This window comes from Labeo rohita, chromosome 4 (assembly GCF_022985175.1).
Source record: "Labeo rohita strain BAU-BD-2019 chromosome 4, IGBB_LRoh.1.0, whole genome shotgun sequence".
NCBI lineage: Eukaryota > Metazoa > Chordata > Actinopteri > Cypriniformes > Cyprinidae > Labeo > Labeo rohita.
This window is the reverse complement of record NC_066872.1, coordinates 17,673,595-17,698,289: the sequence shown is the minus strand read 5'-3', so window position 1 is coordinate 17,698,289 and position 24,695 is coordinate 17,673,595. Positions and strand designations below refer to the sequence as shown.

General features: G+C 37.3%; 2 protein-coding genes across 3 annotated transcripts in view; both read right to left on the bottom strand.

Annotated features, from left to right (window-relative positions):
* LOC127164156 (NACHT, LRR and PYD domains-containing protein 12) overlaps nucleotides 1–24,695 on the bottom strand; it is a 156,095-nt gene that overhangs the window by 113,891 nt on the left and 17,509 nt on the right. The window lies entirely within an intron of this gene.
* LOC127164161 (NACHT, LRR and PYD domains-containing protein 12) overlaps nucleotides 5,556–24,695 on the bottom strand; it is a 36,748-nt gene continuing 17,608 nt past the window's right edge. The window contains exons 6-12 of the mRNA XM_051107934.1: nucleotides 21,648–23,433; nucleotides 18,219–18,392; nucleotides 17,927–18,100; nucleotides 17,650–17,823; nucleotides 7,588–7,764; nucleotides 6,498–6,544; nucleotides 5,556–6,411 (exon numbers count right to left, since the gene is read on the bottom strand). Of these exons, the coding sequence (XP_050963891.1) occupies nucleotides 5,858–6,411; nucleotides 6,498–6,544; nucleotides 7,588–7,764; nucleotides 17,650–17,823; nucleotides 17,927–18,100; nucleotides 18,219–18,392; nucleotides 21,648–23,433 (3,086 nt within the window). The 3' untranslated portion in view covers nucleotides 5,556–5,857. The remainder of the gene's footprint in view (nucleotides 6,412–6,497; nucleotides 6,545–7,587; nucleotides 7,765–17,649; nucleotides 17,824–17,926; nucleotides 18,101–18,218; nucleotides 18,393–21,647; nucleotides 23,434–24,695) is intronic.

Here is a 24,695-nt window from a genome sequence, read left to right as displayed (position 1 = left end):
TATCAGTTATATAATGTTATTATATTATAATAATATTATAATTATAAATGTATTATTTAAATTAACTATTATTATTGCAATAGTATTTTTGGAATATTTATTCAATAAAAAATCAGCCAAAATATATATATATTTTATTTTATTATTATAAAATTATAATAACATAAAGATGTTGTATTTGCTATAATATAAATAAATAAAATAATATAATATTAAAACCTCAATATGAATTAATAATAACAATAATAAAAATAATATAATTAAAATACTGACTTTTTATTTTACGGTAATTGTACCATTTGAATGGATTACTGAAATTTAAATAATAATAAATCATTATTGTTATTATTATTGCTGTTAAATGCTCAAATAGTTTTTATTTATTTTTTTTATTGGTATATTTAAAATAAAGCAATATTTTTTAATAATAATAATAATAACAATACCAATAACAAAATATCATTTTACTTCCTTTTTAAATTATAACATTTAAACTCAATTAAAAAAATACTATTGCAATAATCATATTGTACTGTAAATAAAAGGTCAGTACATAATAATAATTGCAATAATAAATACAACAGGATAATTGTAATAGTAACTGTTTTAATTTAAATAATAAAAATAATTAGTATTATTTTGGTTATTATTACATTCTCAATTTTTATTTTACAGTGTGATAGGATTAATGCAATCATAACATTTCTTTATGCTTATAAAACAACAAAAGCAAAAATTATTATTATTATTATTATTATTATTATTATATACTAACATTTTATTTTACAGAGCAATATGAAGGGGTCATCGGATGCCCATTTTCCACAAGTTGATATGATTCTTTAGGGTCTTAATGAAAAGTCTATAATATACTTTGATTAAAAATTCTCAATGGTTTGGTAAAACAACACCCTTTTTACCTTGTCAAAATGAGCTCTGCAAAAATCATCTCATTCTAAGGGGTTGTTCCTTTAAATGCAAATGAGCTCCGCTCGCTCCGCCCCTCTTTTCTCTCTGTGGAATGACGAGCTTGTTTACTTTAGCCGCATTTAGATGTGTTTAGCTGCTAAACTTCCTAACAACCATGTTATAAGGAAAGGTGATCACAAAGATTCATAAAAAAATGCTTATACTCACTTCTGCTGTAAGTGAAGCTGGATCACGAATGATTCGCACAAACATAGACGGATATATGTAGATCAGGAGGCGCATTCCCTTCACAAACAAATGTAATCCACTGCATCTTCAGCGGCTCAAATGTCGGGAGTAAGTGACGAGCACTATGTTCATTATTACATACAGCAACACAACACCTCAATCGCTCAATCAGAGATATTCTTGTCTAACTTACATCACTGCTTTGGCATTGAAACAAGGAAAGTTACTGGACTGTGACAGCTGGTCTGAGGTAAGATGCTCATGTCAATCAACTATGGTGGGAGCAGCCTCTGTGGGTGTGACGCCACAACGACAGGCATCTGAGAATGGCTTGATTTGAAAAAGGGAATTTATTTTTACAGATTAATTAAAAACCACTGCATGGATTTTTATCATTATAGGGTAGATTTGTACATACACTGCCAACACACATTAATGCTCAAACAACATGAAAAAGTGAAGTTTGCATCCAATGACCCTTTGATAATAAAATAAAATTCATATTTTGGCTATTATTATAATTTAAATTATAACAAATATGAGATATATTTTCCCTTTCGAGGAACTCGAACTGTGTCCTCTACAGGTCGCTATGGGGAATGTCTCCTACGTGACCCGTGTCTAAAGCTATATACAAAAACTACACGGTACTGGTCAGCGACGTCACTGTCAGCCATCCGAGCCCCTACGGAGAACATCTTGCTTGAATGGCAGGGCATACGTGGCAGCGGGTCAAGCTGTGGCCTCCTTGCACACGATGGCGGTGCTTTAGGCTTATCAGGCTGACCTGCTGAAGGACCTGGATAAGGGCCAGGGGCTTTCCCCTGATGAGGTAGCAGAGCTGCGCCACACCACAGATTTGGACCAGAGTTGGACCAGAATAAAAAATAACATCTACTCACCTCCCTCTAGGGGTGCTAACATCGGCCCTCACCTCCCCTCTTTAATTCCCCTGCTGCATTAAAAACTGCAGTCTCTAACTGCTGGACCACATGATGTGCTGGGTTTTGTTCTATTTTATATAGAAAAGCCTTACTGATGGTCCGGACTTTATCTATGTCCCTGTATAAACTGGTTCGATAAACCATGCTTGAGGACCATGATGGGTGAGTATGATTCTTTTTCTTCTTATCATTGTATTGATATATGTTGTTAAGCCTCTTGACTTGTGTTGCAGTATGTATGGTTGGGCTTTTGTGTTCTTCCTATGTTTCAGGGCAGGACTCTCCCCTGTGGATGGGACCCCTGGATGCTGTTGATATCTTCATCCTGGATCAGGCTTGGAGGATTTGCCTCATTTTCTGCAGCCAAACCACTAGGTACTACGAGGAGGTTCTTGTATGTTGGGTCCCTGCTACATTACTGCAACCCCAGGGCTTGTCGGTCTTCATTCAGGTAACCTTCAGTTTTGCATGCTTTCTCCTCACCTTTATTTCCTCTAGGACTTGTTCTGTCCTTCCTCTAGGTAAGCTCTCGGAAATTTTCTTCACGAGATACCCCATGACATCTCTGGCTGAATGCATCACACTCTTCTCATGCCTCGCCCTGAGGGGCTTCCTGTTGCTGAGCTATTCACTCATTCTTCATGCTTTAAGGTGTTTCTGCGGAAACCCATTTTTAGTGCTGGCTCTGAGGAGCAGCAGCCTGTCAAAAGGCATGATTAGGCCCATTCTGTTTATGCACACCTGAGGGTTGGCTAGAACAGGGCCCACACTTTCCTTTGAGAAAGAAAGCACAGACTACTTGGGTTGATAAAGCTAAAGCCCCTCTTTGGCAGGGCATGACAATGCCTCTTTTTAGACATTGCTGGATGCCCTGGGTAGGCTCCCCTCCATGGAGGGCTAGCCTTGGTGCTCGCCTCAGCTACGGGCTGAAGGTTCTAGAGTACTCTATCTAATATGAGTTGATTTCAACTCATTTTTCTAAGAACGACTCGACTCCCCCTCGATGCTGGATCTCGTTCTATACCCCCTTCTGGATACTCATCTCAAGATACAGTAGTGCTCACCTCGCAGGGACGAGGTGTTCTAGAGCACACTATCCTTCAGTAAAGTGGGTAGTAAGGCTGCTGATGCTCCTTGACGACCTCATCGGATATTCAGCCGCTTGCTGCCACCCAGTGTGTTTTTTCTCCCATCACATTATGTGTGTATGGAAGATGTACCACCCTATTTGGGTATTTGAGACCTTTGCCTCCTGGAGCTTCATAGAATCAGCAACCTAGGTCTTTAGACCTCTTCTCTACCTTTATGATGTCTTTTCTGACATGAGATGAGCAGGGCTGTGCTTCCCCTGCTAATGCAAGGTCATTTAAGCAAGCTATTTTTTTGGGCAGAGGCGGTAGGTCCTTCTCTTTATAGTAGGTTAGGTACCTACCCTACAGCTGCTGTGCGTTCCATCGTTGTCACATTGGATAAGTCGGCCTCTTGCTGCCACCCAATTTGTCTCTGCTTCTGTCACATTAGTGCGTACGGAAGCTGTACTACCCCATTTGGGTATCCAAGGCTTTCTGGAGCTTTATAATATCGACAGTACAGGTCACCGTTTCTGCCCTTGTATCCCTCCTGTTAGGAGATGAGCATGGCAGTACTTTCCTCTCTAATAGGGCCATTTAAGCACACCGTTCCTAGTAGAATGTACAGGTCCTCCCCTCTGTTGGTGAGGTATCTACCCTGTGGCTGCTTAATGCTCGCCTTGGTTACTACAGGGGGTTTACCTACTGCTTGTGTGACCTTGCTCGAAGAGCTGGCAGGGTAGGTCATCAGCACCTCGTTCAGAAGCACCCCGTTCTGAAATCCTGTATGGTGGGGATCACGTGTTTAGCTTTGTACCCTTTCTTGAGATGTTCGGCCCCGGAACCTTGGGCCACACACGACTTATGTATCACTTCGATTCTTCTGAACGGGGTGCTGATGACCTATCCTGCCAGCTCTTCGAGCAAGGTCACATGAGCAGTAGGTAAACCCCCTGTTGACAAGCCAAGGTCTGGACTACTGTCCTAGACTATAGGCTATATCCCTTAAAGGAATCTCTTTCTGATTCCAAATCTGAGCTCTGCCCTACAGCCAGGCATCGTTAGCCCGGTCCTTACAGGTAAGTTCTTGGGTATGCAGCTCAGGCCTTTGGCCGAAGGGATTAAGTCACTAACAGCCGCCTGGACGTCTTTTGGGGCAACTTCCCTTACTTGGGTGGAGCTGGTACTTAGTGCTCACCTTTTGTGTCTGGCTTGCACTCCCCTCAGCATGGCAGCGTGGGTATAACCATTCCCCATAGTGACCTCTAGAGGACGCAGTTCGATCTAATCTTGTTTAATGTTAAATCCATTAAACAATTTAAAAAACGATTGCTGTAAAGTGAAACATTTCGTATTTTTATCTTATAATAATAATTACAAAAATACTAATTATTATTAATAATTATGATTGAGTTTTTACTCAGTTTTACTCAATTTTACAAGATTATTACAATATATTTATATTACAATATTATTATTGCAATTACAACATTTTATTATCATCTTATAATTTTATTCATTCATATTTTGGCTTTTACTGAATAAAAAAAGAAGAATTTTATTGCCTTTTTGTTGAATAAATGTTCCAATAATGTTTTTGTATTTTAAATAAAAAATCTAATGAATATATTATATTACTGATATTTGTGTTGTTATGATTATTGCAATCATAATATATATATATATATATATATATATATATATATATATATATATATATATATTATTTCTTACAATATTTGTTATAATTTACATTATAATAATACCTCAAATAATAATGTCATTTTAATACAAAATACCAACTTTTTTTAGCAACATGATTTTTGTAATATTCAGGTTTTTTTACTTGGTATAAAATGTATATTTGTAAATGTTATTAATAATAATATTAATGAAATACTTATTTAAGAGTACAATAGTATTATAATTATAATCATCTTATTTTTTGTTAGAATTTAAATAAATTTTAATTCATGTTTTGTTTGTTATTATTATTATTATTTATAATTAAATTTAATAAATTAATAAAAAGTTTTGATACAAATATGTCAGTGGAAACAATGTATGCATTATATCAAAGCTAATACTTATTTAAATCAATTCAGTATACAAATAATAAAAATAAAAAACAGTATTGTTGTCTATATACTGTGATTAAAACATATTAACTATTATTTTAAAATATATTCTGACAGCTTTTTTATTTAAAAAGATCCCATAATCATTTAATACAGCTTTACTGTAGTTACAACATTTTATTAAATGCTGTGATTAAAGTCGTATTTTATAATGTCAGAAGCTCATTTCAGTCTTGTGATGAATTGATTATATTCATGAAACAAACATCAATTAAAATCTGATTTCAACTTGATTTATTGTTGTTTTATTATTGCTGCACAAAAACAAGAGAAATGAACGAGATGATCTTCATCAAGATTGTGACATTTTTACAATTTTAACACTAATAAAACGAATGACTGATGAGACACGACAATAAAAACACAAATATAGACTCACACACACTGATCTTACTGTCTATACAAGGATTTCTGACACAGATTTATTCTGACTGTTATTTGAGTGACAGAAGTTGAGCTGAGTGTCATGAAGAGACTCCAGAACATCTCACTGATTCATCAGCAGCTCAAAGTATTATGGGTACAATCTCTCGTCACTCTATTCTCATCAGCACAGTTTCACTGATGATTCATAATGAACATAAAACCCAGGATAGAGCGTCTGAGTGAATGTGATCTGTTCCTTGTGGAGGAGACTCACTGTGTTTCTGGAGACGTAGTAGAAGGACAGAGTTCCTGCACTCACATCCACATACACTCCTATTCTCCTGATATTATCATCAACTTCATACAGTTTTATTCTACTGATGATGGGATACACATGGACAACAGTCTGTATGTTATTGTGTGTGAATGTGAATCTGCCGCCAGAGCAGTACAAACTCCAGGACTGATCATTAGATCCAAACATACACTCATCACCCTGTCCCTTCCTGCTGATGCTCTTATATGACACTGATATATGCACACGTCCTCTCCACTCAATCTCCCAGTAACAGCGTCCACACACACTCTCTCTACACAACACCTGCCACACATCAAATCTGTCTGGATGATCAGGATACGACTTATACTTCTTCACATGTGTCACCTTTCTGTTCTCCTCAGACAGTCTGAGTTTAGTGTTTGCTGTGTTTGGATCCATGGTGAGAAAACAGGCATCTGAACACAAGAACAGACACATTTATAACACAATCACTACAGCTGTGTGTGTGTGTGTGTGTGTGTGTGTGTGTTTGTAGACTTACATTTTTTCAGTCCTGCTGTAATCCTGGATTCTCCTCCATGATCCACACTAGAAAAGACACACGGACACATTCAGACAGTCTGTTGCTGTGCAGATGCCTAGGTACTGGAGGTGGTTGCTAAGCTGTTGCTATATGGTTACTATACATTATATATACATATATATTCCTTGAACTGAAGAACTGCTTTACAGCTGGATCACATCCTGCAACACTAAAACTGGTATTGAATTGAATTGTATAAAGCACTGTAGAAATGGTGGTGACCTTCTTGTCTCATTTTGTGGTTTACTGTCATTTGTGTTCTCTGTATTTTTTCTCTGTTTTCCTCTTTGGCTCCTTTCGTCTCTTTCTCAGGAAGATGATCAAAGCAGCTAAGAAACATTTTCCAGAGAGCTGTCTCTGTCCGGTCCAACTTTTTCGTTGAAAATGTTGTGTATTCTTATGGTTGAGTTTTTGTTTTTCTTTAATCTGAGGTAATGTCAACTAATTTACTATAATAGTGACACCAACATGTAACTTGTAATATTCAAAGGTAGGGATTTTTTGTTCCTTTATTTGCAAGTTGTTAATGTGTGCAACATAAATTATCATTTTGAATATGTTTGTTTCTACCATTTATAAAAGCTGTAGGAAGGTTGCTGCCATTTTTGTTGTATTTTCACTGTCTGTTCCTGTTTTGTGGCCAGTTAGGGGGTTAAAGTAATGTTTATTTTGTTAATTTGTTTTGTCTGAAGAGTTATTTATTTTAGATTTTACTCCTCAGACTACTGATCTTTAATTTTTTTTATATTGTTGCATCCTCTAGAAGAGACCTGGTCAAACTCGGTCCTGGAGGGCCGGTGTCCCTGCAGAGTTTAGCTTCAGCCCTGATTAAACACACCTAAACAAGCTAATCAGTGTCTTCAGGTTTACTAGAAAGCTACAAAAAGGTGAGTTTTATCAGGGTTGGAGCTAAACTCCTTAGGGACACTAGCCCTCCAGGACCAAGTTTGCCCAGGCCTGCTCTAGAAACTGTTATACTCATATAGATATACAGAGACACTGAAAAGTTTAAACAATAAAACCCCAAAACTCCTCCTGCTTCACATACCTGAGTTTGTCCAGTGAACAGTTTGGATCCTTAAGTTTTAAATCCTTAAGCAGCTTAACTCCTGAATCTCCTGGGTGATTGTAGCTCAGATCCAGCTCTCTCAGGTGTGAGGGGTTTGCACTCAGAGCTGAAGACACATAATGACAGCCTTTCTCTGTCACCATACAGCCAGACAACCTACAAAACATACAACAACAGTCCACATCATATTGAACTGATTATTCAGTGAAACAACTGGTCACAAAAAAGATCATTTTGTGCTCATTTAGCATCATCAGGAAGAAACAAATATTCCCCCAAATCACTGAACATTCTATATTTTCCATTTAAATACAAAAGTCATATGTTAGTCTTGTTCCATTCAAAATAATCTTGATTGTCTACCCAGGGTTCCCACACCTTGGTTAATTTCAAGTTCAATGACCTTTCAAGGACTTTCCAGGTCCAATACCCTCAAATTCAAAGACTTAATGTGGGGACACATTTTAAGTGAGAGCAAGGTTACATTGTGTTACCTTGTAAGATACATTGTTACAGTTTTTATGTGTCAAACACAACTATGCAAAACAGCATTTTATTCGAACTTCACAGCCTATTTTTTGCAATGTTTTACGGAAACGTTGAGGTACCATCATAGTATGAGGTACCATCATAGTTTTGTGCACGTGTGAACATCATGGCAACGTACAATACAAAGTACCTCACGTTGGAAACACTTAACGTAAATGTGTGTAACTAATGTAAATCAAGCAAGCTAGTATGCACAGGCCATAAAGTATTGGAGAAATAACACTGAAAATAACATTAGTGGACCAGAGGGAATAATATGGATTTTTTTTCCATATAAATAAATAAATTCAATAAATTCAAGCACTTTCAGGACCTGTATCTAGGTATGTTTATTTTCAAAAACTTTCCAGGGCCTTGAAATTTTTATTTCAGATTCACAAACTTTCAAGGATTTCAAGGACCCGTGGGAACGCTGGTCCACCTGAATGTTCTCAAACTTCAATTATGAATAATGTTTATACATTTACATGTAAAGAACAGAAGTTGTCCCAGGAAGACTACAAATCAAAAATCATAGCACAATATTTATAAATATAAAATTGTTTTGTCAAACTCTTTTTCAAAGACTCTTCTGAAGACTTTAGATCTGTTCCCTAGCTTCTATAAAGAAGAGATCATGATTTATTACGTAGTCTATTAGAGTAACTCTTTACCTTCTACCTCCTCTGCTCATCTCTGTCTACCTGTTCCACTCTTCTTCTTCTTCTCTCCCTCGTTACACACCCTAGTCTACCCAGTCCACCCCCTTTTAGACTTATTCTTGAAAATGCAGCAGTTTTGCATTTTGTTTAGTAATTGTTTCAGACCATTTTGCTATTTCAATCTCATAGCAAATAGCTCTTAGTATAGGAGATTATAAGTCTAAATGGTTGTCCATGACATGCAGAGTCCTACAAGGCTTAATTCTTGCACCACTCTTGTTCAGCTTGTATGTGCTCCCACTGAGTCAAAAAATCAGAAAGAACCAAATTACCTATCACAGCTATGCAGATGACAATCAGGTTTACCTAGCCTTATTGCCAAATGACTACAGCCCCATTGACTCCCTCTGCCAATTCACTGATGACATTAACAGTTGGAGGTGCCAAAATTTCTTCAGTTAAACGAAGATTTGGAAACAAAGGTGAATGCATACATTGACTATAGAATCACACCTAAGAATCTTGGTGTGATTCTGGAGTCAGACCTTATTTTCAGTAGTTATGTCAAAGCAATAACTAAATCAGCACACTATAATCTCAAAAACACTGCAAGAATTAGATGTTTCCAGTCAAGACTTGGAGAGCCTTTATCACCAGCAGGGTGGATTATTGTAATGGTCTCTTCACTGGCCTTTCCAAGAAAACCATTAGACAGCTGCAGCTCATCCAGAATGCTCCTGCCAGAATTCTGACTAGAACTAGAAAATCTGAGCATATTACACTAGTTCTCAGGACCTTACACTGGCTTACAGTTACATTTAGGATTGATTTTAAAGTCTTATTACTCATTTATAAATCACTAAATGGCCCAGGACCTAAATACATCGCAGATATGCTCACTGAATATAAGCCTAACAGACCAATCAGACCATTAGGATCAAGTAAGTTAGAAATACCAAGGGTTCACTCCAAACTTGTAACTATTATAGCTACTAGCTATTATAACTTGTAGCTATTATAACTATAGCTTGTAGCTATTATGCCACCAGCAGTTGGAACCAGCTTTCAGAAGAGATCAGATGTGCTAAATCAGTATCAGACTCAAAAGACTTCTGTTTACCTGTGCATTTACTGAGCACTGTGCTATGTCTGAACTGATTGCACAGTATTTTATGTATAATCATTTTTATTCTTAATACAATCCACATGTATAGACAACTGTATGAACATGAAAAAAAATTACTGCAAACCCAGATAGCAAAATTCCTAAGGCCCAGATCAGGCCTACAACTGACATTTTCATCTGGCCCACATACTGCGTGGAATGATGGCACTTGGGTGGTCTGGTCCTGTTTGCCAGATTTGCGGTCACAAGCCAAAGGAAGGCCCAATGTCAGCCATGAAAAAAACAAAAATAAATAAATAAAATGAACCAGAAGCAACCAGAAGCAGAATCTAAGCAACACTGATTTTAATTCTAGCCCAGATCAAAACACCTTGTTCCAGACTACATATTGTGTAAAAAAAATAACATTTGGGCAGTCTGGTCCTGTTTGCCAGATTTGGGCATTAAGTAGCCCTTAGCATTGGTGCATGTAAGCCAACCAAATTAAACCAAAACAGGCCCACATGCTGCATGGAATGGTCACATTTTAGCAGTGGTCCACAAGCAGGCCACTGCACAGCCACATTTTAGCTAATGTAAGCAGTGAAATTATTTCCTCATGAATGTAAAGTCCAGGAACAAAAACAGATGCCATGCAACAAAACAATAAAACTAATTATTGTATTCCCATTTAAGCAGAATTTATACTTAAAATCTGTCCCAACCACTACTGCTTTATTACAAGAGCACTACTGATCCAGGGTTAATAATTTAAATTAATAATAATTAAACAATTAATTTGAAATGTTGTGTAGTCTATAATAGACACAGCCAGGTTTACTCATTAAAAAGATTTATTCGATATAAAATAATTACTTTATAAACGTATTACAATCTTACACACATGCTGTACAGATAATGTTGAGTCATGCATTAATTTGAGTGATGACAGCTATTATGGGAGTGGCTTTATGGAGCACATGAGATGCAGATAACATGAGATCTTGACCCTTAAGAAACTTTAATTAATGCTGTCATGTAACAAATTTGTTTCAAATTTAAAATTAAACGAATTGAAAAAAAAAGTAAAGTCTGTACAAATCTTAGAAATTGTGAACATAAATAATTAGGAATCAAGTAAAAAAAAAAAAAAAAAAAAAAAAGTTAAAGCTGCAAGCAGCGATGAAAGGGCCCTCGCACCCCGGGCTCACCGCCGATCAGTGGCGAATGGTGGGCACTATGCTTTTCACATAGTAAATTTAGGAGAAATATGTCAAAGTCATTTAGATGTGCCAAACTTCCTGCTGCCAGCTGGTGGCTCTATACCTATAACTGAATATTAGCATGTATATGTGTTCAGGCAAGCACTTTTATTAAACATATGAAGTTTGATGCAGATTGAACATGATATGCTTGAGCTAGTTTAAGACATGACATTTCCTGCTGCCAACAGGTGGCGCTATGATAATATGTAAATATTGGCCTTCAGGTGTCTTCAGCTCAGGATTCTTACCAAATATGTGAAGTTTGGGGCAGATCAGACATTGTATGGGTGAGTTATATTTAAGTGCATATTTAAGTTATTGTAAAACAAATAATTTCCTGTTGTCAGTAGGTGGTGCTATGATTATAATACAATATTGGCCTCTGGATGTGTTCAGGCCAAAACTCTTATCGAACATGTGAAGTTTGGGGCAGATCAGACATTGTATTGAGCTGAGTTACAACAACTTCTATTCCCATGGCGAAACATCGAACTTTGTCAGGCCGCCACGGACACGCCCTTCAACAAAAACTGTAGATCTTCACAATTTATCATGGCAAAGGCCTTTAGATTAGACTGACCAAATATAATGTTGATTTCATGAAATCTCTAGGCGGAGTTTCTTACAGCATAAAAATGTCACTTCCTGTTGCCAGCAGGTGGCGCTATTACTATAACTGAATATGACCATGCACATGTGTTCAGGACCAGACTGTTATCAAACATGTTAAGTTTGGGGCAGATCAGACATTGTATGGGTGAGTTATAACAACTTCCTTTTTCATGGCGAATCATCGAAATTTGACAGGCCGCCACAGACCTCCAACGAAAACTCTAGATCTTCACAATTTAATCACCAACGGGTTTAGATTAGACTGCCCAAATTTGGTGTTGATCTGAATAAATCTCTAGGAGGAGTTTCCTTTAATACAACACCTTTATGAGCCTTTGCCAGTGTCTAATAACCATTAATACTGATGTGTGTGTTGAGTTTCACAAAAATCTAAGCTTATTAAGTTCCCCAAAAACACGGGAAACAAATGTTACATTTTGACACATTGCCATGGCAACAGCATTTAATGTATCAACGATACCTTTACAGATTGTCATCGGCCATGTTTTGACATTATTCTGATGAAGTTTGAAGCAAATCGAATAAAATTAAGAGGCTGATTTAAAAGCATTTTGAAAACTTCCTGCTGACAGTTGGTGGCGCTATAACTTTGACTCTCAATAGTCACATCTATGTGATCGGTATCATACAACAAGCAAACTCCTGAAGTTTCATCAGAATCACACAATGCGTGCAATAGTTATTAGGCATTTCCTGTTTCTCATTTCTCGCCATAATTTCATCGCCACGACCAAACCATTCGAGATATCAAAAATCCCTCCACAATTTAGCATCCCCAATGTCTTGAGGTCATGCTGACCGAATTTGGTGGCCGTCGGAATAAAGGCCTCAGAGGAGTATATCAAATTCCAGAGCATGCCCTTTTTAAACAGCCCTGAATAGCTCACTTCCTGTTGGGATTAGCTAATGACATAGAGTGCGTGAGTTGTTCGGCTCAGTGAGATCTACATGTGTACCGAGTTTCATATGTATACGTGCAATTATGTGTGGGATATACATCAAGTTTTCGGAAGGTGTTCCAGGGGGTGCTGTAGAGCCCCTGTGCCACGCCCAGGTCCCAGTCTCTGCAGCGTTCTAATGGCCGCAGATTCCAACATGTGTGCCAATTTGCAAGAGTTTTTGAGCATGTTAAGGCCCCCAAAAAACCCCGAAAGGCGGAAAAAAAAATTATAAAAAAATATAGCTGCAAGCAGCGATGACGGGCCCTCGCCGCCAGCGCATCCGCAACCCCGGTGCCATCAGAAGAACGATGCCTTGCGGGCACATGCATTAACAGTATCCCTGTACCAGTTCGGATTGAAGGGTTACAGCAATGAAAGGGTTAAAATCAAAATGCTTTTAAGTCATTCTGAAACAATGAGACTGACATGGGATTAGAGTTAAAAAGATTCCTTATCCTATGAGGTCATCTTGTATTCATCCTTTTCTATTTTTTGTAGACTATTTTATATCGATGGAATTAAGCATTAATTTCTCAGAATGACTAGTTCTATGTATGTAAAAAGTTTTGAAGTGTTTGAATGCTGCATTTTAAAAGTACGGTTATGATTTTTACTGCTATTTTAATAAATCACCATAAATCAACCATTCAAGATATTCCAAATCTGCTCACAATTTAACATCCTTAGTATGTTGGCATGATGTTGACAAAGTTTGGTGTGAACTACTTATTCCTGCTTGGAGGAGTATGAATTTATTTATAGCCAGATTTTTCCAAAAATCCACATTCAAATCAAAATAGACTTCCTGTTGGTCACAGCTAATGGGTGTAAATTAGAAAGTTGTCCGGCTTGATGAGTCCAATAAACATATCGAGTTTGGTGTCTGTAGCTAAAACTAACCCCTCAACTTTTGACAAAAGGTGGCGCTATAGAGTGCCTCCTCCACGCCCATTTATGAGCCTTTACCAGTGTCTGTCATTAATACTGATGTGTGTGTTGAGTTTCATGAAAATCTAAGCTTATTAAGTGCCCCAAAAGCACAGGAAACAAATGTTAAAGTTTGACACGTTGCCATGGCAACAGCATTTAATGTATCAATGGCCGCTTTATTGATTCTCATTGCCCGTGTTTTGACATTATTCTGATGAAGCTTGAAGCAAATCGGGTAAAAATAACCATGTGATATCAAAGCATTTTTAAAAGAGACACACTTCCTGTTGCCAGTTGGTGGTGCTATAACTTTGACTCCTAATACTCACATCTATGTGATCGGCATCATACAACGAACAAACCACTGAAGTTTCATCCGAATCAGACAATGTGTGCAGTAGTTATTAGCCATTTCCTGTTTCTCATTTCTCGCCATAAATTCAACACCTTGCCACGGCCAAACCGTTCAAGATATCAAAAATCCCCTCACAATTTTTCGTCCCCAATGTCTTGAGTTTGGTGGCAATTGGGTAAAAAACCTAGGACTAGTATATCAAATTCAAGAGCATGCGTTTTTGACAAAACCCAGAATAACCAACTTCCTGTTGGGATGTGTTAATGACATAGAGCGTGAAAGTTGTTCAACTTGATGAGTTCTATATGTGTACCGAGTTTCATATGTGTAAGTGCAAGTATGTGTGCTATATGACCCTCTGAATTCCAGGAGGCGCTGTAGAGTCCCCTCGCCATGCCTGTATACCAGTCTCTGCCCGGAAATCGCAAAAATGACACAAAATAACTTGCTTCCTGTTGGAATTTGGATTTCGTACCTGGAGACTTTTTTGGAGGTATTGGTGTGTTGTGTGTGTGCGAATTTTCATAAATGTACGTGAAACGTAGCTTGAGGTGCACTCTGTTGAAATTGTATAGGTATCGAGCCATTTTGCCACACCCACTTCTGAAACCCATATCAGACATACTTTTTCACCACTTCTGAGGTGTGTGCAAAGTTTCGTGAGTTTTTGGGCATGTTTAGGCCCTCAAAAATGCGATTCATTTTGGAGAATAATAATAATAATAATAATAAATGAAGCAATTCCAATAGGGTCCTCGGGCCCTAATAATAATAATAATAATAATAATAAACAGAGCAATTCCAAGAGGGTCCTCGCACCACCAGTGCTACATTATAACATTTATGTAGTTTTGTTCGCTTGGCTGTTTCCTTATAAAAGTCCAGAAATTTGTCAAGTTCTTTGTCAAGCGTCTTTTTTAATAATATGATGTCATTACATTGCCGTGTTGCCACCAGCCAATCACTGCATTGCATAGCCCCTTTTAAACCAAGAGATAACTCAATCCAGCCATACTAATCATCAACAACAGGGGCTTTCAAAGAACCGAATTAGCCAGGTCATGATTAGCATGATTATATCATCTTGGATGCGTCATTAGATCCCCCCCCCCCCCCCCCCCCCCCCCCCCCCTCATTTACAACCCCCTTTCTGCCTCTCCTCCCCCCTCCCTGCATCTCACTCTTCTTCCACCAAAGCAAGAATATCCATATAGCACATGTGTTATATCCTGTGAATATGTTGTTTTTCCCCTTCATGTTTGGTATCACTCTACATGTCTCTGTGCATTTGGTAAAATGGTCTCAATGTCACAGCAGTCACTGATATTATGAGGAAGACTGAACATTTTTGTGGAATTGTGTTTTGCTGCTGAGGGGTGTGTTTTCCCCTTAGGTTGGGTGAGAATCTCCAGCCAAGTGTGACCCTGGGTCATGAGATCTCCTGACAAACCAAAGGTCTTGGTTGTTTTTACAACTGATTGGAAGATTACTTTGTTCTGGTGTGGATATATAAGTGAAGTGACAAAACACTACTTTGGGATTGAATGGAGCAGTAGGCACATCATCTGAGACCTCCTGATTTCTGTCTATCACTGATGTTAGCAAGTAGTACAGGAGAAGACTAAGCAAACTACACTGTTTGTAAAAAGTAAGCAGTAGGCGGCTGGCAAAAAGGTGTTAGTCACCTACAGACCTCTGACTAAAATCAGACTGGTGAGTTTGTGATCGCATGATCCACAGAAAAAGGGCAACGTAAAACATAAAAGCGGCTTCGGATCCCTGACGAACAAATAATTGAAAGTATGGGATTTCCAGAATAATCAAATAATTAATAATAATGAATACATAATCGATATTTGTGATCAGTGTAAATTAGAAAAAGCGCCTACATTTTAACCATCACATAAAATTGGATTCAGATTAGACATTAAACAATTTAATAGATTAAAACTGAAACTAAATCTTGATTAAATTAAGTGAACTTTGCAGAAGCGCTGTGAAAAGACCAAACATGCATTAAACCTAAAACCAGGCCACTGGACTCCGCATTTGGGCCAGTGCATGGATCCTTACACTAATAATGAGCCAAATAAATCATAAATATATATTATCTGGGCCACACTAGGCCGTAAGTGAGTTATGCATCAAAAATACTCAACATATTATGAAAGAACATTTAAAAATGTCCTTCCTAAATGTTCAGATAAGTTGGTAAAATCATCCAGATGCAAGTTTTGCATATGCAGCAAATCAAATGTCTCTGACAGTTCTGTGACTCTACATATACAGTAAGTCTGTAAGAGCTGTTATTATAGTGTACTTATGTTTTTATGCTACACAGTACACATATAAAAAACACTGCCATTAAAAGCATGTTTCAAAAAACAATTCACTGGTTATGTAGTCTTCTGAAGACTCATATCCAGATCAGCCTGCATCAGTTAACTGTGTTGCATCTTACTAAAAGTAGCCAAATTCTATTAAAATATTTAGGCCATATTTACAATTTCAAAGATACATTTCAATTATCAGTAATTATCAGTAATTATCAGTAATTACAGTTCAATTATCAATTATCAGTATCAAGTGCTACATCCAAACCAGATGTGGTCCTCATCTTTTTTGTGATATATGGGGCATATTTGCCATGTCAAACGTGGGACAAGTTAGTCTTACATACTGATTAGCCAATGTTGAGTGTGCCGCATATTTGCCAAAAGTGGCCCAAATTGTTATGAATTAGTTGGGTAATATTTGTGATTTTATACGTGGGCCACTTTAGGCTCACACCCACATTAGCCAGTGCTTACTCTGCCATATTTTTGCCAAAACTGTCCCAGATACATTTTAATATACCTGGGCCACATTTGCTGAAACATATGTACAGTATGTGTGTCACACCCCTGTGGACTTTTCAGTTTGGTTTCTCCCCCTTGTGTCCTTATATGGCTTTTCCTGTTCCTGTCTTTGTCTAGTCATTATTAGTTAATCACTCTCACTTGTCTTTCTATCATTAGCACCCCTTTATAAGTTGTATTCAGTTCAGTGGTTGTTCCGAACTTAAAGTTATGTTGGTGTGTGTTTCCCTGCTGTTCCCGTCTTGATGTACCCTTTTTGGATTTTATTAAAGCTTTTTGTTATATTTCATCGTCCTACATCTTCCTCCACACACAACCGTGACAATGTGGACCACATTTGGTTTACACCCTGATTACCCTCTGTCGATTGTGCCACATTTTTGCCAAAGGTGGCCCACATCTGGTTGGCACTATTTGGGCCATATTCAAAATTTACCACATGAACCACTTTAGGGTCACATTCAGATTACACATGGCAGTGAACACCGCACATTTGCCTAAAAAGGCCCACATGTGATTTGATACATTTGGGTTACTTTTGCTATTTTACATGTGGGCCAGTTCAGGCTTACATTCATTTTGTCTGAGCCATAAGGCAGCCAGCAGTGCCATATCATTGCCTTAAGTGGCCCACATATGGGTGCTATCTGGGTATGTTTTTGTCTCTTGTTCTGGGATTGCATTGAGAGATGATTAAACATTTGTTGACAAAATTTAATAGCCTTTTATTGTCGTAGCATTTTGTTAATTATTTTATGGAAAACCTCAGTATCTCCAGCTGACAGTTTGGACTCTTCAGTCCTTCAGAAAGAAGTATCACTCCAGAATCCTGCAGGTCATTGTTACTCAGATCCAGCTCTCTTAGAACTAAGTTTGATGACTGTAAAGCTGAAGATAAACTTTCACAGGACTGAGCAGTAAGATTACACATGGAAAACCTGAACAAGAAGAACACAGTAATTGAATACAGAATTAATCTTAGTGATTCTTTGTGATTCTTTTTAATAAAAAAATAAATGATCAAGTATTTCAAACTCAAACCTCAGTATCTCCAGCTGACAGTTTGGACTCTTCAGTCCTTCAGAAAAAAGTTTCACTCCAGGATCATGCAGGTCATTGTTACTCAGATCCAGCTCTCTCAGGACAGAGTTTGATGATTGTAAAGCTGATGACAAACTCCCACAAGACTGAGCAGTGAGATTACATATGGACAATCTGAACAAGCAGAACACAGTAATAGCATACAGAATTAATCTTAACAGTGTGATGATTTTTTTTTATAAATAAATAAATAAATAAATAATCAATCAATCAAGTATTTTAAAACTCAGACCTCAATATCTCCAGCTTAGAGTTTGGACTCTTCAGTCCATCAGAAAGAAGCTTCACTCCATGATCCTGCAGGTCATTGTTACTCAGATCCAGCTCTCTCAGGACAGAGTTTGATGACTGTAGAGCTGAAGACAAACTTTCACAGGACTGAGCAGTGAGATCACACCGACACAGCCTGTGAAGAGAACAAAAAAAGCCATATTAATGTGAGATTATCAGATATATAGTTTATCAGGTTATATCAAGTTATATAGTTTATAATCTGAAATGCATGTTTGTACTGAATAACACTATAATATGAACAATACTAAAGCACATCTATAGAATTTCAAAATATAGGAGTTTATTAGTAGTTTATAACCTGTAGTTAATACATTTGGAGACTATATACAAATATATAGCTCATATGCGACCCTGGACCACAAAACCAATCTTGAGTCACTGGGGTATGTAGCAATAGCCAGAAATACATTTTATGGGTCAAAATTATTGATTTTTGTTTTATGCCAAAAATCATTAGGAAATTAAATAAAGATCATGTTTCATGAATATATTTTGTAAAATTCCTACTGTAAATACATCAAAACTTAATTTTTTATTAGTAATATGCATTAATAAGAGCTTCATTTAGACAACTTTAAAGGTGATTTTCTTAATATTTAGATTTTTTTTTCACCCTCAGATTCCATATTTTCAAATAGATGTATCTCTGTCAAATATTGTCCTATCCTAACAATCAATCAATGGAAATCTTATTTATTCAGCTTTCAGATGATGTATAATGCTCAATTTTGAAAAAATGGACCCTTATGACTGGTTTTGTGGTCCAGGGTCACATATGTAAAGAACTAGATAATACTTTGTTGACAACTTATTAACTGCAGATTGTTCCCACTTTAGATTGGGTCACAGAAAATCTGAGAATGTCATAAATTAAACCACCCTTTATTGGACATTAATTGCACTAAAATTCAGTGTTCCTTAAAATGTTTATAAATACATTAAGCACACATACACACATTGGATTTCCATGTTTCATAGGGACCTTCCATAGTATACTGTATACATTATACTATATAAACTGTATATTCATTTGCCACTAAGCCTAACTGATGTATTTTAACAACGGGATTACTAATTACAGTGGGGAAAATATTTGATACACTGCCAATTTTTTTGTTTTAAGTTTTCCCACTTACAAAGAATGGAGAGATCTGTAATTTTCATCGTAGGTACATCTAAACTGTGAGAGACATCCATAAAAAAAAATCCAGAAAATCACATTGTTATGATTTTTAAATAAATAATTTCCATTTTATTGCATGAAATAAGCCACTTCTTAAGTTGCCCTGGCTGTTTGTTTGGGGTCATTGTCATGCTGGAAGACCCAGCCACGACCCATCTTCAATACTTTTACTGAGATGCGAGAGGTTGTTGCCCAAAATCTTGCAATACATGGCCCCATCCATCCTCCCCTCAATACGGAGCAGTCGTCCTGTCCCCTTTGCAGAAAAGCACCCCCAAAGCATGATGTTTCCATCCCCATGCTTCACGTTGGGATGGTGTTCTTGGGATTGTACTCATGCCACTTCCTCCAAACACAGCGAGTGGAGTTTATACAAAAAAGTTCTATTTTGGTCTCATCTGACCACATGACCTTCTCTGGATCATCCAGATGGTCTTTGGCAAACTTCAGACGAGCCTGGACACATGCTGACTTGTGCGAGCTGCAGGATTTTAATGGTAATCGTTCTGTGTTCTGCTACTAATGGTAATCGTTGAGACTGTGGTCCCAGCTGTCTTCAGGTCACTGACCAGGTCCTCCTGTGTAGTTCTAGGCTGATCCCTCACCTTTCTCAGGATCATTGATACTCCACGAGGCGAGATCTTGCATGGAGCCCCAGTCCGAGGAACATTGACAGTCATCTTGAATTTCTTCCATTTTCTAATAATTGTGCCAACAGTTGTTGCCTTCTCACTAAGCTGTTTGCCTATTGTCCTGTAGCCCATCCCATCCTTGTGCAGGTCTACAGTTTTGTCCCTAGTGTCCTTAGACAGCTCTTTGGTCTTGTCCATAGTGGAGAGGTAGGAGTCTGATTGATTGAGTGTGTGGCCAGGTGTCTTTTATACAGGTAACGAGTTTAAACAGGTGCAGTTAATACAGGCAATGAGTGGAGGATAGGAGGGATTCTTAAAGACAAACAGGTGTGGGAGAGCCAGAATTCTTGCTGGTTGGTAGGTGATCAAATACATTTTTCATGCAATAAAATGGAAATGATTATTTAAAAATCATACAATGTGATTTTCTGGATTTTTTTTAGATTCTGTCTCTCACAGTTGAGGTGTACCTACGATAAAAATGACAGATTTGTCCATTATTTGTAAGTGGGAAAACCTGAAAAATCAGCAGTGTATCAAATACTTATTTGCCCCACTGTATGCATTTCATATTGACAGCATTTAATTTTTGAAGTAGTTATGTTTAACTGTGGGCAAATGCTTAATGTATTTGTACATTTTAATAAACTCTTAATACTAATGCAATTAAGGACCAAAACAATAAAACAATAAATTAAATTATGAAAAATTAACCAATAAAATGTGTTAATTACAGTGACAATGAATGAAGACCTCACTGTTTGTATAGTCTGTTAACATATTAACAATAGGTTATGAACTATTGAATAACTACAGTTTGCAAATAATTTGTAAATGCTTTTTACAAACTCCTGAGGATTAAGATCATAACTCATCTGTGTGTTTGTTCTCAACACTGTAGCAAATCGTTCATGAATCAAACTGATCCAGTTCAACTCACTGACTCAATGATCTAGTCACAGTGGTTGTCAAGTTATCAACACTGAATCTGTCCTAAATATATGAGGCAAGAATCAAGAATAATATGATCCTTAGCTGAGGATTTTACTGATGAAGTAAAAATAAAGCTATTGTAATAAATAAATCCATAAGGAAGGGAACATGGTTTTAAACGAACATGAAAAACTTTTTTGAACTGTTGAAAGAAGTCATTAAGGAAGTTTAGGTATTATTTCAATCTCATAACTGGGACACTGCATACAAAATTCCTGGTTTTCCAGGATGGTTGGGAACCCTGACTGTTTTTTCATCAGGTTTTTTGAAAAGGCGTCTGCCTTGTGTTCTTGGAGAAAATGCCACTGATACAATCACACTACAATACAGACGGGAAATATCTGCTAGCTATAGTTATGAGACACCTATTTATCCACATATCTGAACATACTGATTCAGTGAATGTCAAACCTCAGTATGTTCAGTCAAAAGTGTGAACTCTTCAGTACATCATAAATCAGCTTCACAAACCAATATTTCATACAATATGTTTACATTCAGTTGTTTAGTGATGTTGAACAAAAGCTTAAATTAAACATCAGTCAGTGAAATTACTCACAGTGCTTTTCTGCAGCATCTCACAGCTGGGATGAGTCTCTTGTAGTTTAAAGATGACAATGTCAACCTCTTTGGGTTGAACTCATCCAGCACCTTCTCTGACATGAGCAGTACGTATGTCAGCACTGTGCACATTGAAGATGAGAGGTTTCTTCCTGGATGTTCATCTGAGCTGAGGTAACTCTGGATTTCCTCATATAATGAATGATCTTTGAGCTCAAGTAAGCAGTAGAATAGGTTGACTGAAGCTTCATCTGAGACGTCATACTTATTTTGTTTTTGTTTGATGTATTCAGTTGTTTTTGTGATGCTCTTTGTGGTGTCTTCAGTGTGTGTGATCAGGCCTGTGAGCAGGTCTTGACTGGATTTCAGTGAAATGCCCATCAGAAAGCGCAGGAACAGGTCCAGATGTCCTCTCTGACTCTCCACAGCCTTATCAACAGCATTCTGCAGTAAATTCTGTAATGTAATATTTTCTTCTGGCTTGTCAAAGAAAAACTGAAAATCCTGCATGTTCTTGTTCAGGTAGCAGACAAACACATGCACTGCAGCGAGAAACTCTTGAACACTCAGATGCACAAAGGAGAAGACTTTTGCTCCATGAAGTCTGTGTTCCCTTTTGAAGATCTCAGCAATCATTCCTGTGAACTCAATGTCTTTACTCACATCAATATCACATGCTTTTAGATCTTCCTTATAGAACACAATGTTTTCCTGCTTTAGTTGTTCAAATGCTAACTTGGCTAACTTCAAAATCATCTCTTTATTTAATTGCAAATGCTCTGTACATTCTCTTTCTTCTTTTACATCATACTTCTGGTTTTTCATATTCATCTGTATCAGCAGGAAGTGAATGTACATTTCAGTCAGTGTTGTGCTGATGTTCTCTGCATTGTTCTCAATGAGAATATCCTGAAGTACTGTGGCCGTGATCCAGCAGAACACAGGAATGTGGCACATGATGTAGAGACTACGAGATGTCTTAATGTGTGAAATGATTTTGGAGGACAGATTCTCATTTGTGATTCTCTTTCTAAAGTACTCCTCCTTCTGTTGGTCAGTGAATCCTCGCACCTCTGTGAACAAACCCACATAGCGAGGAGGGATCTGATTGGCTGCTGCTGGTCGTGATGTCACCCACACAAGAGATGATGGAAGCAGATCCCCTTTGACCAGACTTGTAAACAGCACATCTACAGATGCTTTTTTCTCAATAGTGTTTAGAGACCTACTTTTAAAATTCAGAGGCAGACGACTCTCATCAAGTCCATCAAATATAAACACAAGCTTATATTTCTCATATAACTTTGATTTCTCCAGGTTCTTCAGTTCAGGATAAAATTCAAGCAGAAGTTCGTGAAGACTGAAATCTTCATCTGTCATTAAGTTCATCTCTCTGAATGGAAGCAGGAAAACACAGTGTATATCCTGATTGGCTTCTCCTTCTGCCCAGTCCAGGATGAACTTGTGCACAGAGACAGTTTTTCCAATGCCAGCGATGCCTTTAGTCAGCACAATCTTTTTCTCATTGTTTGCTGTCAGTTCAGTAAATATATCATTGCATTTGATTGGTTTGCCCAGTGTTTTTTTGTTCTTGAAAACATCATCAATCTTCAGACTCTCATGTTCCTGATTGACATCTTTCATATCGCCCTCTGTGATGAACAGTTCTGTGTAAACAGCGTTAAGATCTGTTTCATCTTCTTTATTGCCCTCAAAAATATGTTCTGTTTTCCTCCTCATGTAGGATTTGTGAGTTTCCAAGAATTTGTGCAGCTTCAATACCTCTGTAATAATAATAATAATAATAATAATAATAATAATAATAAACATGATTGAGGAAATGGCATTAAATAATATGACAACATTATTAACTGCTGCAGGCAAACATATTATATTCATACTGCTAGAGCAGCACTGTCCTGCACCGGGATTCAACGCCAAACCAACATGTCAAAGTAGCTTACTGTAGGAAAGAAAACAATGCTGTCTTCACATATTATTGGACTGTTCTTTGAGAAAAACTGTTTTATATAAGTAAACCTCTTCTCACCTTATCTTTCCTTTTCTATTTTCTGACTTTCCTTTAGTACTTTTAACACTTGAGAAGCAACACTGAGGGTTCCCACTCTTTTTGATGATCATTTTCCAGAACATTTATATTTTAATCATGGCGGGAATAAAAGACAAGGAGAACACACTAAAGTAATATATTCCTCTCTCAAGAAGTCTTTAAAAACATAGTTTATGGCCATGACTTAACTAAGAAACTTAACTATAAAATGAGCTCTTAATTACAGGTCCTTCTCGAAAAATTAGCATATTGTGATAAAGTTCATTATTTTCTGTAATGTACTGATAAACATTAGACTTTCATATATTTTAGATTCATTACACACAACTAAAGTAATTCAAGCCTTTTATTGTTTTAATATTGATGATTTTGGCATACAGCTCATGAAAACCCAAAATTCCCATCTCAAAAAATTAGCATATGTCATCTGACCAATAAAAGAAAAGTGTTTTTAATACAAAAAAAGGTCAACCTTCAAATAATTATGTTCAGTTATGCACTCAATACTTGGTCGGGAATCCTTTTGCAGAAATGACTGCTTCAATGCGGCGTGGCATGGAGGCAATCAGCCTGTGGCACTACTGAGGTGTTATGGAGGCCCAGGATGCTTTGATAGTGGCCTTAAGCTCATCCATAGTGTTGGGTCTTGCGTCTCTCAACTTTCTCTTCACAATATCCCACAAATTCTCTATGGGTTCAGGTCAGGAGAGTTGGCAGGCCAATTGAGCACAGTAATACCATGGTCAGTAAACCATTTACCAGTGGTTTTGGCACTGTGAGCAGGTGCCAGGTCGTGCTGAAAAATGAAATCTTCATCTCCATAAAGCTTTTCAGCAGATGGAAGCATGAAGTGCTCCAAAATCTCCTGATAGCTAGCTGCATTGACCCTGCCCTTGATAAAACACAGTGGACCAACACCAGCAGCTGACATGGCACCCCAGACCATCACTTACTGTGGGTACTTGACACTGGACT